At 44.8% G+C, this 14115-nt stretch overlaps 1 protein-coding gene and 1 long non-coding RNA gene across 3 annotated transcripts; both read right to left on the reverse strand.

Moving 5' to 3' along the window:
* Positions 1–707: 707 nt before the first annotated feature.
* On the reverse strand, positions 708–13471 carry CALM2 (calmodulin 2). Of its 2 annotated transcripts, XM_080588282.1 has the most exons (7): positions 13291–13399; positions 9092–9122; positions 8371–8455; positions 4009–4152; positions 3806–3912; positions 2828–2963; positions 708–1591 (listed from the first exon to the last, which is right to left on the reverse strand). In XM_080588282.1, the coding sequence occupies exons 4-7, from the start codon at positions 4076–4078 to the stop codon at positions 1563–1565; spliced, it is 342 nt and encodes a 113-aa protein (XP_080444408.1). In that variant the 5' UTR covers positions 4079–4152; positions 8371–8455; positions 9092–9122; positions 13291–13399; the 3' UTR covers positions 708–1562. The 2 variants fall into 2 exon arrangements, with proteins under 2 accessions (XP_080444408.1, XP_080444407.1); XM_080588281.1 differs by lacking the exon at positions 8371–8455 and having other exon boundaries at positions 13291–13471.
* On the reverse strand, positions 9698–13253 carry LOC308193496. The gene is made up of 2 exons (XR_013949691.1): positions 11090–13253; positions 9698–10104 (listed from the first exon to the last, which is right to left on the reverse strand). It is a non-coding gene; the product is annotated as an uncharacterized lncRNA (long non-coding RNA).
* Positions 13472–14115: the final 644 nt, after the last annotated feature.

Consider the following 14115-nt stretch of genomic DNA (forward strand, 5'->3'; position numbering starts at 1 on the left):
AATCATAGCACATATAGAATAATTTTTCATCCAGAGTACAGAGGCAAAATAGCACACAGCCTCTGGCATGCTTTTGAGGTCTTGTTTTGTCCTTAGTTAAAAAACACATTTGTTTTCCATGTTAAAACTTCCTTTATTTTTAAGCTGTCAAAAAAAACTAGGGCTACAAGCACAATCATGCTCATTAGCAGGTCAGTAAGAGAAGGTTTTCCTTACAAGCTTTGAGCTGACTGCATCCTGAAAGGCAACAGACTTGGACACAGCAGTTTCAGAAAGTCCAGGTGTGAGACTAAGTTACCCCAAAGTAGCAGCTGATAGGGAATAAACTCCAAAATAATTAAAAGAAAGCAAACAGGTTTAGTTGTCTGAACAAGGAATTTTAATTTTAGGTCAACTATTGAACTAGGTCAACATCCAGTTCACAATGTCTACAGATAGTGGGCATAGCCAGTCACTACGGTAAGTATATTGAAGCACCAAGCTCCACACAAGACTGTAAAATACATTTTAAACTACTAGTAAGAAAGCTTCTTCAAGTCAACAATACTAATAAAGGGCCAGAGTTTACGGTCTAAGTTTTCACCTTCCAAGCTATTTTAAGACAGCCAATCCATTGCATAAGCAAATCGAACTGCTACATACTGAAACAGAGCAGCAACTGTATTGAACAAATCCTGTAAATAATTCAAGGATACATTGAAACAGTATGGGTAAATTGTAATTTTTTATTGGAAAACAAATATACAACTTGGAATGGATTTGAGGCAAATCGTGCCAGAAGCAGATTTTTTTTGAAAATAAGTGGCTAAACAAAGTTTAAAAAGCATAGTAACAAGAGGAGAAAATGTTTTCTGGTACAGGACCAGCAGTACAAAAAAATTGTGTACGAGTACCTGGATAATACACCCGTTTTGCATTAGTGCAACTTTAAAGTTTCATATTGTTGACTGTCAATCGTCCACAACAGTTAAGACTCCACATTTCAACAACATGTTACTGGTATGGCCACAAACAAGTTACTATGAAGCAAGTTAGGAGAATGGTTTTTACAGTGCATTAGCCACATACATGCTATTCACATAGTTTTGGCCTGCACGAGTCTTCACCCTCAGTCATCAAAAGCAGAATCAACTCCTTTACTTACTGGAGAACTAGAGCCAGCATCTTGCTTTAACTCAGAAATTGCTAATGCATGGTAAACCCTAACTTACTTTATGTAACTTGTTACATCAGTCATACCTAAGTCTTCTAAAGAAAGCTACTTCTTTAAACAATCCAGATGTTCCCTCATTTAACCAACTCCATCTAACCTTAGATGTGCAGAAGGGCTTAAATATCCAGAGTAAGCCACATGCAACATTTGTTACTTAGATCAATTTTCCAAAAATCAGAACAATGACAGTAAGATAAAGGAGAAAAACATGGAGGAATGGCCTTCTAATTACTATACATGCATATTCTTTTGACAGTAAGGGAAAAACCTTTTACAGATAAGTTACAAACAGAGAAAAGGCAAATAAACAATTTTGTACAAGAAATTTAACACATTCTGTACAACGTCTTCACTTCGCTGTCATCATTTGTACAAACTCTGTAAAAGGAAAGAGTTCATAAGAGTTATTCAGAGAAATCTGAATTGCAAGATCTGAAAAGTAACCTGCCTCACTAGTGCACTGAACGCTCTGAAAACTGTTTCCAGTCATATTCAAAAAGCATCTCGAAGACATTTCACTTTTCTACCAGTCATGCCTAAGAACCTCCTTTTAATTAAAAAATTAACAGTTAAAAAGGCATCTGCTTTTATCAAAAGAAGTCAGTCCATCATTGAACTGGCAAACAGACTTCAAAATGAGAGACTTCAGGGTCATCTCCCAACAGCCCACAGTCACTATTAGGTGCCTTGTCCCTAGGAGATCAGTACATTCTGCCTAAGTCACAGTCAGCTAATTCAGGCAAGACATGACATCAGCTTGGATTTCAAGGCAGAATAGCTTTTAAGTCTTGCTAATTTACCTGACCAGCTTAAAGCAGCCAAACCATTACTTACTCACAGCACATGGGGAGTTAGTTAATACAAAGTATAACTTCACTTTTCTTGCTGAACCATGGATTTAGTTTTCAGGTACCACAACAAAAAATCTTCAGGAGAAGCTACACCTACACCTCGGGAACAGTAAAGGGATTACCTGAAAATACCTCAGCTAATGTTTCTGAAGTTGTTTGGAAAGCTAAAAGGAAAGCAAGCTTAGTTCTTCTGAGCACCAAGCAAACTGTCTAACAGAACTCATTCTGCCTGCATGACTTCATTTGTTTCAACACAATGAAGTAACATAGTGCTGCAGCCGATTTGTGTAAAATTCTTCATTTTAAGGTTTTCTGAAGGTCTTGAACTTCATGGGTATTTTAGAGGCATTTCTCATTATTCATTTTTAAAGCATTAATGAAAATGAGTGACTTGCTACAGGTCAGTTCATACACCTCCCTGATTTGTTTTCAGATCAACATTCATTAATGAACAGAACAATATGTGAACCACTCGCTAGCTTCCTTATTCTAATGGTTAATAACATTATTAGGTTTAGGAAGTTGTTTCTTACACTGCACAGTTCAGTTACCTTAGGCACAAAAGCTAGCAATAACTCAAACTTCAGTAGAGGTACACGATGTACATACTGAAAGATGTTAGCTTAAAGAGAGCTAACTTAACTGCTGAGAGGATCTCCCGTGTGAGCACTGCCCTGTTTAAGCTTGGCATTCACTATCAGCAACACTACAGTCACCAGCATGTGAGGTGCTACACAGTAACAATCTGTTAACAGCTCCTTACCTTCATAGTTTACTTGACCATCACCATCAATGTCTGCTTCCCTAATCATTTCATCAACTTCTTCATCTGTTAGCTTCTCTCCAAGATTTGTCATCACATGGCGAAGTTCTGCAGCACTAATGTAACCATTACCATCCTGGCAAAGGAAAAATATACAAGTCTATTCCAGTCTCCCTAAGGCCCAGTAACTTGAATAAAATATTTCTAAGCAAGTTTATCATTAGAAGTTAGCACAGTTTTAACCACATTTGCACAAGGCAAGCAAGAGCTGCAAGCAGATCTTCAGTATTGTCCAGGATCTTAGAGACGTTTTAGAAACCACTTATCCAACACGGTCTACCTCAGCTGCCCTACCCTGAGACAGACCCTTACCTGACAGAGCAGCTACCTTCAGGTGACATACCAACCAACTCAATCATGGGACAATTTGGCTCAGTCATCTATTTCTTAGAACAGAAGCTGTTCTTCACCTGCTCCGTGGAAGCTCAGCATAAAACCACAAGGCCTTCAGAGGTCACGTTAACATATTCCATCCTACTTGGGACACTGGCTATCAAAATAGTGGATATGGACTCAAGACTGCTTTGCTCTTCCCCACATTGCAAGACACTTTTTCTGATTAAAAATGCATCTTGCTTAAGGAGCTCAATAACTGTAGACACAGTGATTTACTTAGTAAAGACTACGTGAAAGATTTAAAGGATTACCACTTTTAAAAGTTTAAGCAATTCCTCTGCCAGCCTTGTGCAAGTATTTTAGTACTAGAGGATGTAAGATAATGTAGCAGCTCACTACAATCACCCACCATGACACATTTGGCTTTCAGGCACAGTGCCACAGTACAGTGAAATTGAGCATGACTAGTTCACCTCTAAGTCATAGATAGCAGGACTACAAATGTTCCTGGTTCAGAGGAAGCTCATTAGAAGTCAGTCTGAGCTTTTCTAACAAAGATTTGTTACGGAAAACATTCAGTACCTTGTCAAACACACGGAACGCTTCTCTAATTTCTTCTTCACTATCTGTATCTTTCATTTTTCTTGCCATCATTGTCAGAAACTCTGGAAAGTCAATTGTGCCATTGCCTGCAAGATAATTGTTTGATAAAGACAAAAAAAGTTTGTTAGAAAAACAGGTTTTTCAGTACTTCACTGAATAATTGCTTATTAGTAAAATCTTACCATCAGCATCTACTTCATTGATCATATCCTGTAACTCTGCTTCTGTGGGGTTTTGACCAAGTGATCTCATCACAGTCCCCAACTCCTTTGTAGTTATAGTACCATCACCATCCTTGTCAAATAGTGAAAAAGCTTCTTTGAATTCTGTACAACAACAAAAAGAAGTCAGTCCTTCCAGCTTTCAAACAAAGTTCACTTAATCATGCAAGAGCCATTGGTGCTTATTGTTCTAAGCTAAACTTACTCCATACATATTAAAAAAACTTCAGTATTGAGCTCAATCTGCTAGAGCTAACATCAACATGGAATCATCAGCACCTGGACAACCCACCAGTCCACTAATCCCCACATTTTGACCTATACAGAGATGGAGTATCATCTATTTCAGGAGTCCTCAGATATTTGCTCCATCTGTCTTGAACCAGAATCCCTAATACAGAGCTGAAAGGAATACCTATCAAACCAGGATGACCCACATCCCTAGCAGGATGGGTTTCTTAAGAAAAAGTTGTAGAGATTACATTTGAAGCTTGAAAGCAGTACTCAAAATGCAAATACTACAGCTTAATAGCACTTACTGCTATTAACAGAGTAGTCAACAGAAGACTAGTCAGACCAAATGAAAACCAGTTTCATTATAACTCACTTCTGCTGGACATGCAACTCTGAACTGTGTACTCTACTCAATGAGACAGTACCTAGAACCAGTTTCAATACCTGGCCATACTTGGCTAAAAAGGAGCTTCTGCATCTCCCCATTTGACTTCTGCAGCTCTTCAGTCTGTGACTATACACACAACAGCTCTCATAACCACTTGCTTGAGGGGAAGAGTCACTGCTCAAACTAACTTCAAAAAAATTGCTCAGAAAATTGCTTCAAGCCCTACCATATCTTGGAACAGCCTTCATTAGAACTAGTCAAGAACAGTTGCAACACTGCTCAACTGTTTTACCTCTCAGTCCCCTACAATAGTTGTATTGTTGCCAACAATATTAATACAAGCATAACATGTTTAATTGTCCAGTCCAAAAATGGAGCTGGTTTTAATCCATGCCATCTGTTTGTCTTTAGCTATGACCTTAAACTAGTTCACTAGACTGAAGTTCATACAAAAATTACAGTTAAGCATGAAAAACCCTCATCTATTCCCTTGTGCAGTTCAGAGCCTTTTACAGCATTCAGGACACCAGATCATGCTTTTGAATTTGTTAGCTAAAGAGCATTAGAAATACACCCAAGAATTAGTTCTTCAACACTGCCAAGCAGCCAGCTTTCCAGATGGTAGGTTTCTCAGACCAGAGCTAGTCACCACGAAGTGCAGCATGAAGTCGTATTTTATCCATTTCATGCTCTGAACCACTGCAGGTGAGGTACAAACTGGAATGTGTTGAAAATGCAGCTACAGAAGTATGGTTTTTACAGCTCAAATGCAGCTCTAACACCAGAGCCACAGTTGAGTCCCACCCAGGTAAGAAAAATTCATCTACATTTAACAGTTTTAAGTGTTCCTAAAGCCTACCCCTGCTGTTTAACACAGAGAAATCAGAGTCAGGGTACCTCAGGACCAGATGAAGCAGTTCTAAGCCAGTATTTTATAATCACAAGGCAGAAAAGACTTTTCCGAACAAGCAGCTACAACCTGTATGCACAGGAACCTGTAAATAGTCTTCAAGGCTAGTTCAAGTTTGCTTAGAAGTAACAAGTGACTCTGTTGGGACTTAAGTTTTATACCAGAGCAGAAAAGGCTTTGGGGTCAAGCCCAGTGGAAATAACCAGAGGCTGTCGACATTCAAAGAACCTCAAAAGATGAAGTGTCTTCAATGAGAGTCAGGTACTTGAAATAATTAGTTGTAACTTCATCCTTAGCATGGGTTAACTAACACTGTAACCCAAACATGAAGCAGGCTGCAAAGTACTACAGTGACTGCTTAAAAATGCAGTATTTAAGTTCATACAAAAATACTTGATTTCTAAAACAAAGGCCATAGAGCAGTATATTCTGGATGTAAGACCCACTCAAAGGACAATTTTACCTTTCTTTTACTCAAAGATGAAAAAGGCTGAGAAAATCAGTTATAAATCACACACAAAGAAAGCTAATCAAAGATCAGCAGCATATTCCTGTTTGAGATGCTGCAACAAGTTAGGGATATAATTAAGTCTAATGACTTCTAGGAACCACCTCCAATAATTAGAACTGGTTACAATTAGAATTGGTATCACAAACACAGCAGACAGTTTGCAGTGGAACAAGAAAACCTTAGCAGAGGGTTTGTGGCTATGACTAGTGAAAGCACCTACAAAATATTTAAGTTTCTTGACTGATTCAACTCTTTGCTCCTGCAACATGTAACACTTCGGAAATCCCACCTTGATCCCATGCAGTAAGGCAAATCCTCCTATTCAACACTGCTTCAGATCAAACTGAAGGAGAATTCTCCTGTACCATAGGTATGGCTAATCTATCCAAAGCCTGAGGATGGTGAGTGGTTCTCCCGGCACCTTCGGGCCACCTGCATGTTCTGAACCTTCCCCTTCCGAAAAGGGGAAGACTACTTCCATACCCTACTAAAGAAAGGCTAATCCCACAGCCTCAAGTCCACAGCACTAGCTCAAGCTGTTCTCTCCAACAACAGCTTCAGTGAACTGCAATCTCTACTCCCACACTCCAACAACTTAGACAGCTATGCCTGGGCTTTTATAGGAGAACATCAATTGTTCCCTTCACATCCACCAGCAGCTCATGACTTAAACATGACTATTTTTACTGTGAAATAAGTTCTAAATAGCTGTTGTGGTCAGATCCCCAGCAGAGAACCAAAGCACACTAAGGAACAAGGCATACCAGAACACCCCACATAGGCCTGCTTGTTCAGAATCTATTTCAAGACCTCTGAGGTCTGGTGGAAACAAGTACAGCTCACTACACCAGTTGCTCTGGGACAAAGCCATCTTTAGGCTTTCCTGACCACCAACACCAAGTAGTTCTGACCTATTTACCTTGTTTCATGCAATCTTAGCCAAAGGGATACCCATTCACACAGCCATTGAAGTTCTTCCTGAATTAAATTACAACTACCACTCACATTCTGCACCTACTCAACTTGCAGTCAGTCTTTCACATGAAAATGAGTCCAGCAAGTTTTTTTTTTACCCCTTTTCAGCCCTGTATGACCAAGGATTTCCAAAGTTTTCACAGCAGGAAGTAAAAAGACATCTTGCATCTTTAATTGCATTCTGGTATGTCAGAGTAGGTAAGTCTTAAAACCTAGGACAAGCATCTGCTTTAATTACTTTGTCTCTACCTTTAGTACCAATTCCCTAAGCCCATCTTCAAATCAAAAGCAAGATGCTTCAGATAAACTGGAATGGATTAGCAGGGGCTCAAGACTATCACTCAGCTACAATTCTTGTCAAACATCCAACCTGTACCTTTTCAATCTTCCCATGCAAGGCACTGGCCTTTAAGCAGTCTGCTTAATTTTGCTGTTGGACAGCTGCAACTCTTCCTAACCACTACTAGGGATAGTTCCTTCACAGAGCAGCAGTGGGCTCACATCAGAAGGTTATGGTTTGCTTGCAGACATTTGCTTCATGAAATACCACAGCTGAACTGGAAGTGCCAGGCCAGTATTCTTTCCAGAAAGGAAAAAATACTCTACTCCACTATGACAAGCTTATTAATACTCCCTTTTGGCTCTGAGCACTACTCTCCTATCATCACTGAATAGCTAACATTTGCACTAATCCTGAGGTAGCATTAGGAGTAAGCCTCCTGTTTATATTCCATAATCAGCTAGATCAACTAATACAGCCTCAACAGTTGGACTGAAACAATGACCCATTATTGAAAAGGCAGCAGTGACAATTGATAAAGCTGGCCCCAACTGATCACAAAACCCTTAAGATATGCAGGCCACTAACAAAAAAAATCTCCAGCTGAATTAGATTTGGCTTCTGCTTACAAGACAGTACCATGGCAACACAAATAGACTAAGGACTTTCCACAAAGCCACCACTAGTCCCGTAGGAGTTAAAGCAAGCTTCTGATGTTTAAGAGCTACAGAAGAATGGTCTTACACTTCAAATTTGGCAATTGCGGTAAAAACAAACTGCTCATTACAACACTTGTGTTTAGCATCTTCAAGAGCTACACCCTAGTTAAATAGCAACAGCTCTTACAGGCTGTTATTTGTATGCTTGATTTGCTGCCATTAGATCAGCTGAATCCTAACACCCTCTAAAATCACTTCACATGACAGCTAGGCACGCAGACTTCCTAACATTAACACTATATGCTCATTAGATCAGAAAACCCTGAAGCTGTAAAGTGTTCATGGCAAGGCCAAATCCTGCATTACCAATATATTGCAGCTTTAAGCCATATCAATTATTCAGGTGGAAATCAATCTTCAGAAGGCAGTGACAGATGCTAGTTTGTGCAGCCTGCATGAGAAGGAGACATGATAACCAGACATTTTAGCCACTAGTAGATAGTTCTGTGCACAGAAACCACTGTGGAGGGCCAAGCCCAAAACTGACGAGTTGCATATTTGCTTGGGCATTTCAGAGCAAGTGCCAGGCCTTCAGAACAGTGAAAAGAACATTTGTGTCCAGGCACACAAGGCAGTTCCAAATAGGGAATATCAACGGTTGTCATCAGGAAGCCAGTGTCTGCTGTCATCTCAACAGCCAGTCTGAGACACCTCCACTGACAGGAGACTGCAAACTAAATTAGTTTTGCCTTCTGCTAAAACAAATACTTCAGATTCCCAGTCTTCACCACATTTTTTTCCCCCCCACTTTGTTTGTACTTCAACAGTTCTGTAGTCAAAGGAAAAAATAGAGTCCTGAGTCTGCAATTGAAGTTGTAAGGATTATTTATTTTAGAGGGCAAAATTTCAAATTCATTGTATCCATAGTTGTTTTACAGAACAAGACTAAGATCTAGGCAACAAATCATTCCACAATACTTCCTCAGTATCTAAGAAAGCTAAATATCTTGCATAACATGGACTGTCACTGGATTAAAGGATGCGTCAGGTCAAGTAGGAGTACCAACACAGCATGCAAAAACCTCACCTGCAATCTGCTCTTCTGTCAGTTGATCAGCCTGCAAGAGAAGAGAACATCATTACAGTTGTTGCAAAATTTCAGTGCAAAGATACAACTTGTAGAGGCCTCTGAATCTGGTAGCTTTGCTTCAGGATTTACCTTCAACATTCTGAAATAGTTCTAACGAACAGCTCAAAAATCAGGATTTCTTGCCAAGAACTGGCAGCCTGTCCTCATTTCCTGACCCTGTAAATATCTGATGCACCCAAATAATGGATTTCCATCTATATTAAACAGTTACCCAAGCAACTCTGGCAAACTCAAGGCCTGCAGATCCCTTCAAACCAGATTAAAGAACTCACTAACAACCAGACTATCAGTAGTAATACTTTCACTAAACACTTTACATCTGTATCCTGCAGCAGTAGCCCCCCAAATCCCAAACTTAAGGTAGGTTCTAGTCTCTTCTCAGTAGAGACAATCCTATAACTAGAGAAGCTCTTCTCTAGAAGAAAGTAACCCCTCAATTAGCACCAAGCTTCAGGTAGGTCCAAGACAACACAGCAAGACCCGAGTCTACATAATTGGTACCAACAGCTTCTGCCCAATCTGGCAGTTTCAATGCAATTGCAGTTTGATGTCCCGACTTTTTTCCAAGCTTACCTACAGATTATAGTAATGTAAGATAGTTTACAGAATCACTAGAAAAATGTTCAGTGCTATAAGGCTTAAAATTTTTGCATCAGTAGTTGGGTAAGTACCTCTTCATGCTTTTTGTTCCATCTGGGAACAGCTTTACATGCATTGAAGTGGACAGTTAAAAATATCTGTCTGCAAGAACAAATCCAGAAGAATTTCACTCCTGATAGAACACGAAGGTGTTTGAGAGCAGTACAAACACCCTCCTTAGGTTTTCAAGTCAGCTGATTTCTCAAACAAGGTCAGCATTGCTTCATTTGAGTTGCAGTAACAAGGCAACATGTTTCTTCAAGGAAGCTCTCTTGAGCTCTTCACCACACAACTCCACTGAAGAGTCAACACTTCAAAACATGAGAAAAATAAATTCAATGCCTCAATTCAACACCCGGTTTGTTCCTATTGTGACCACTTTATCAACAACATCTTACAATTACTACAATATCAACAGCATTGTTTTCAATCACTACCTTTGCCTACAAAGGCTGCTCTACACATTATCCTTCTGCTAATGAAATACCAAGACATACGCACTGTCAATTTTTATGAACTTTGATGTACATTTCTACATAAATAGAAAACTGGAAGGTACTAGCTTCTGTTTTTCTTCCTATGAAGTGCAACTAGCTGCTTGAGCAACCACACGAGCTAAAATGCTTACAAAAAAATATGCATACAATGCAACAACAGCCCAAGATAAAGGCAGCGATAAGTAGTTTCTCAGACTGCCTGTGACTCATCTACTCCAAGAATCAAGATCACGCTCATGAGCGACTTCTGAAAGAGCAGTCCAGATGCATTTTGGCTATGGACTCCACTTGTTCCTATTTCAGCAGCTGTAGGAAGTACTCAATTTGTACATTTTATTGTAAAATGAGACAGTCAAGAACAGCAGTGAGGCTGGTGAGAAAGCCATCAGTTCATCATTAGGCTCCAAGACGCATGCCTTCTGCTGGTCACTTAACAGAAGCCTAACAGATTGGTGCCTGGCTGGAGTGTATCATTAACACAGACAGACTCATTCCTTTGTGTGGTATTTACATTTTTATTGCTCAAGTGCAGAGAATTATGCACTACATTTCTGTAGGATATTTTTATCCACAGAAAGCTGTAGATCAGATTTAAGTAGCAAGAACCTAGTTTATTTAGGTCAATACTTATGGGTTACCAAGTTGAGTCACATACTGTTTCATATAAACAGTTTTATATAAAGACATGACATTAAGCAGTGTTTAAGCTGTTAAGTGTTCCAAACTCTTCCCAAGCCTTCCAGAGACTTAGAACTTCCTACAGCCACTAACCATGAATTTGGATAAGCTTTGTCACTACCTGCAGCAGGTACAGCGGTCGCGAAGAGCACCAGGCTTACTGGAAGCCACAGGTAGCCGGCAGTTGCAAGATAAGCTGGGAGGTGGGGCGAGGCTGAACAAACACCATCTGTGCTCCGCAGCGCCAGGCTCTGCAGGGAGCACTGCGCAACAGCAGCGAGAGGCGGGGCCGGCAGCGCGGCCCCGGCCCTCCCCGCACACCGCCCGGCTGCGGCCCCGGCCCCGCACAGGGCGCCGCGCCCCCGCTGGAGGGTGCCCGGCTCCCGGCCCGGCTCTCGCCCCGTACGCGGGGCACCTGCGGTGGCCCGGCCCGGCCTCGGCGCTGTGACGGGGCAGCTGCCACGGGGCTCAGGTTCTTAACGCGCTCGTTCCCAGGGCCGAGATCCACCTGCAAGCCGCCTCCTCCTCTGAGGAAGTGGGGGAAGCCATCACAGCTTTCGCATCGCCTCCTCCGATCTGCACTGCAGCAGCTCCATTTTGCCTGCAGTACCTCCCACCTCCTATTCCGCCCAAGGCCTGACAAAGAGCCTGAGCTGCCCAGGGAAGATGGGGAGCTGCCACGGGTGCAGCAGCTCCAGCGTGTGCAGCCTCCAGAGGTAGTGCTTCATCGCAGTCCTAACTGCCACGCAGCAACCACTTCGGGTGACCCTCAGCAGCTTCAAGTCTCACCAACACCGCCCGACAGAGCTTGTAGCTAACCACACAACAGATCTCTGCCAAAAACTGGGCATTTTTGGTATACTTAGCAGGTGTTAAGTCTGAATGGACAGCTTTGTTCCAGCATTAACTGAAGAACACGAACTAGAAAGGCTAGCAGATAAGAGCTGAAATTGTAACACTTGAGCTTAACTCTGGGAGCAAAGTATTTTGCTTTATCTAGCATGTGCAGCATTGGACAACGTGTCCACAGGTTTAGCCAGTCTGGTCTGTCAAGACCAATGCAACCACATCCAGAGTGCCACTGCGCCTCCCGGACACACCCATTTCTAGATAGACCTTACTTGAAGATACTCCATTTTTGGTTCTCTACTGATGACTAAAGCCAGTACAGCCCTTTGCTGCTAGATTCACCACTCCTTCCTTTATAGGTTTGCTGCTTGCATTCACAACTGAAGTGAAGGAACAAATTCAGGCTTCTGTTCACCTAATTTATTTAATTTAAGCAGTTCAAAAATGCATTAAGGGCCCATCTCTCATGTTACGCAGCAAGTCCATAACGATCCGATTCCTTAAAAGCATGTAATGAATGAAAATATGTCGATTCCACTACACTGCATCTCCTCCTAATGCAGAAATAGCACCAAGTGGTCATTGGCATTGCTTTTGTGATAGAACCGTTCTTCTCCTTACATGTTTCAATATCCAATTCTTTTAATAAAAAAACTAAGCCTGTATCCTTTACACACAATTAGAAACAATTCTCGAATTCCACCGTGTTCTAACTCGACAGAGAACATTAGAATCCTAAACACACGTTCTGCTAGGAAAATTAAACCGTGCTTGACCATGAAAATGCAATGCCCAAAACGGGAAACCACAACCGTTTTTAAAAAAAATTAAAAAAACAAGCATCCCTCGTTCAAGAGCAGCACGAGACCGGCTGGGGAGGTCGACAGCAGCTCTAGCAGGGGGAGCTGGCACAGCGAGGCAGCCTCCCCTCAGCAGCACGCCGCCGGGCAGCCGCAGGGCTCCGCGCCGCATTATGACCGGGCGCGGCAGCCCTCCCTCGGCAGCCACCCGACATGTTAGGAGCCAGGGGGAAGGAAGCGGTGAGGGCGCGGGGCCGGTGCCGCCGTGGCAGGCTCCGTCCCCCCGGGTCCCCTCCCCGGAGGGACCGTTAGCTGCCGTTGCCCCCCACCCCCCACCCGCAGCCATGGCGCCCGAGCCGAGCGGCCGTTGAGCCGTTTGAATTTTGAATCCGCACCAACGCCCCGGGGCGGGAAGGGGACGCGGGGCGGGATGCGGCGGCCACCACCGCTCCCTCCTCCTCCACCTCCTCCTCCTTCCCCCCCTCACGGCACCCTGCACCCCAATCCGCCCGCCCCGGGGCCGCCGACCCCCCTCACCCCGGATCCCCCTCACCCCGACCCCCCCACACCCGCTACCCGCCCCCCCCCCCCCCGGCCCCGCACGCGGCCGGAGCAGCACCACGCAGGACCCCGCAGCACCCCGGCGCCCCCCCCTCAGCCCCCACGGACTCACCATGGTGTCTCGGCCCGGCTGCGGGGTGCGGAGGACGCGGAGAGCTGCACGGGGCGCACGAGCAAGCTGCCCGCTCGATGGCTCGCCTCACACTGAGCCCTGCCCGCCCGCCGGCCGTGCCTCATAAACCGCCTCACAGCCCGCGCGGATCGCTCCGCGCCGCTCCCTCTCCGCCGGGGAAACGGCGCCGCGAAACGAGTCCCGGCCCCCCGCGCTGCCCATGCGGGCCCTCCCGCACCCCCCCCCGCCGCCCCCCGCCGCCCCCCGCACCCCCGGGGTGCGCCTCGGGGAGGCGAGAGGGAAGGCGAGGAGGGGCCGGGGGGCGCCCCGCTGGCCGCACGCCGGGCGGTGAGGGGGGGGGGGGGGGTGCGGGACTACTTTTCCCGGCGGAGGAGGATTCTAGAAAAAACACCGCGGCGCGCAGGGACCCCTCTCGGCGGGCGCTGATTGGCGGGTTCGTACCTGCAATGCGTCACTGGGACACGCGCAGCCTGGGCCAGCCGCCGCCTCCCCTCCCCCCGCCCGCAGTGCGCGGGGCACGGCCCGGCCCGGCCCGGCCCGGCCTGAGGGGCGCCGCCGCCGCCCGCCCGCTGCCCGCGCCTGCAGGGGGCGGCCGGGACGGGACGGGACGGGACGGTCCTGGCCACGACAGCACAACCCGGCCCGGCCCGGCCAAACGAGCCCAGGGCGGCCTGGAGGAGGTCCCCGCGCCCTGCCCGTGTGCCTGAGGAGGGCAGGGGGCGGCCGCCCCCGAGGCAAAATGGCCGGTCTCAGCGCGGAGGCGCGTCGGGGCGAATTCAGCCCGGTTCTCAACCTCACAAATCC

This window comes from Anser brachyrhynchus, assembly GCF_964034855.1.
Source record: "Anser brachyrhynchus genome assembly, chromosome: 3".
Taxonomy (NCBI): Eukaryota; Metazoa; Chordata; class Aves; order Anseriformes; family Anatidae; genus Anser; species Anser brachyrhynchus.

Coding starts and splice junctions, on each gene's coding strand:
- CALM2 (XM_080588281.1), bottom strand. Junction 2,964..3,805: donor CGTTCCGTGTGTTTGACAAG/GTACTGAATGTT, acceptor TTCCTTTGCCAG/GATGGTAATGGTTACATTAG. Junction 1,592..2,827: donor TGGTCAAGTAAACTATGAAG/GTAAGGAGCTGT, acceptor TTCCTTTTACAG/AGTTTGTACAAATGATGACA.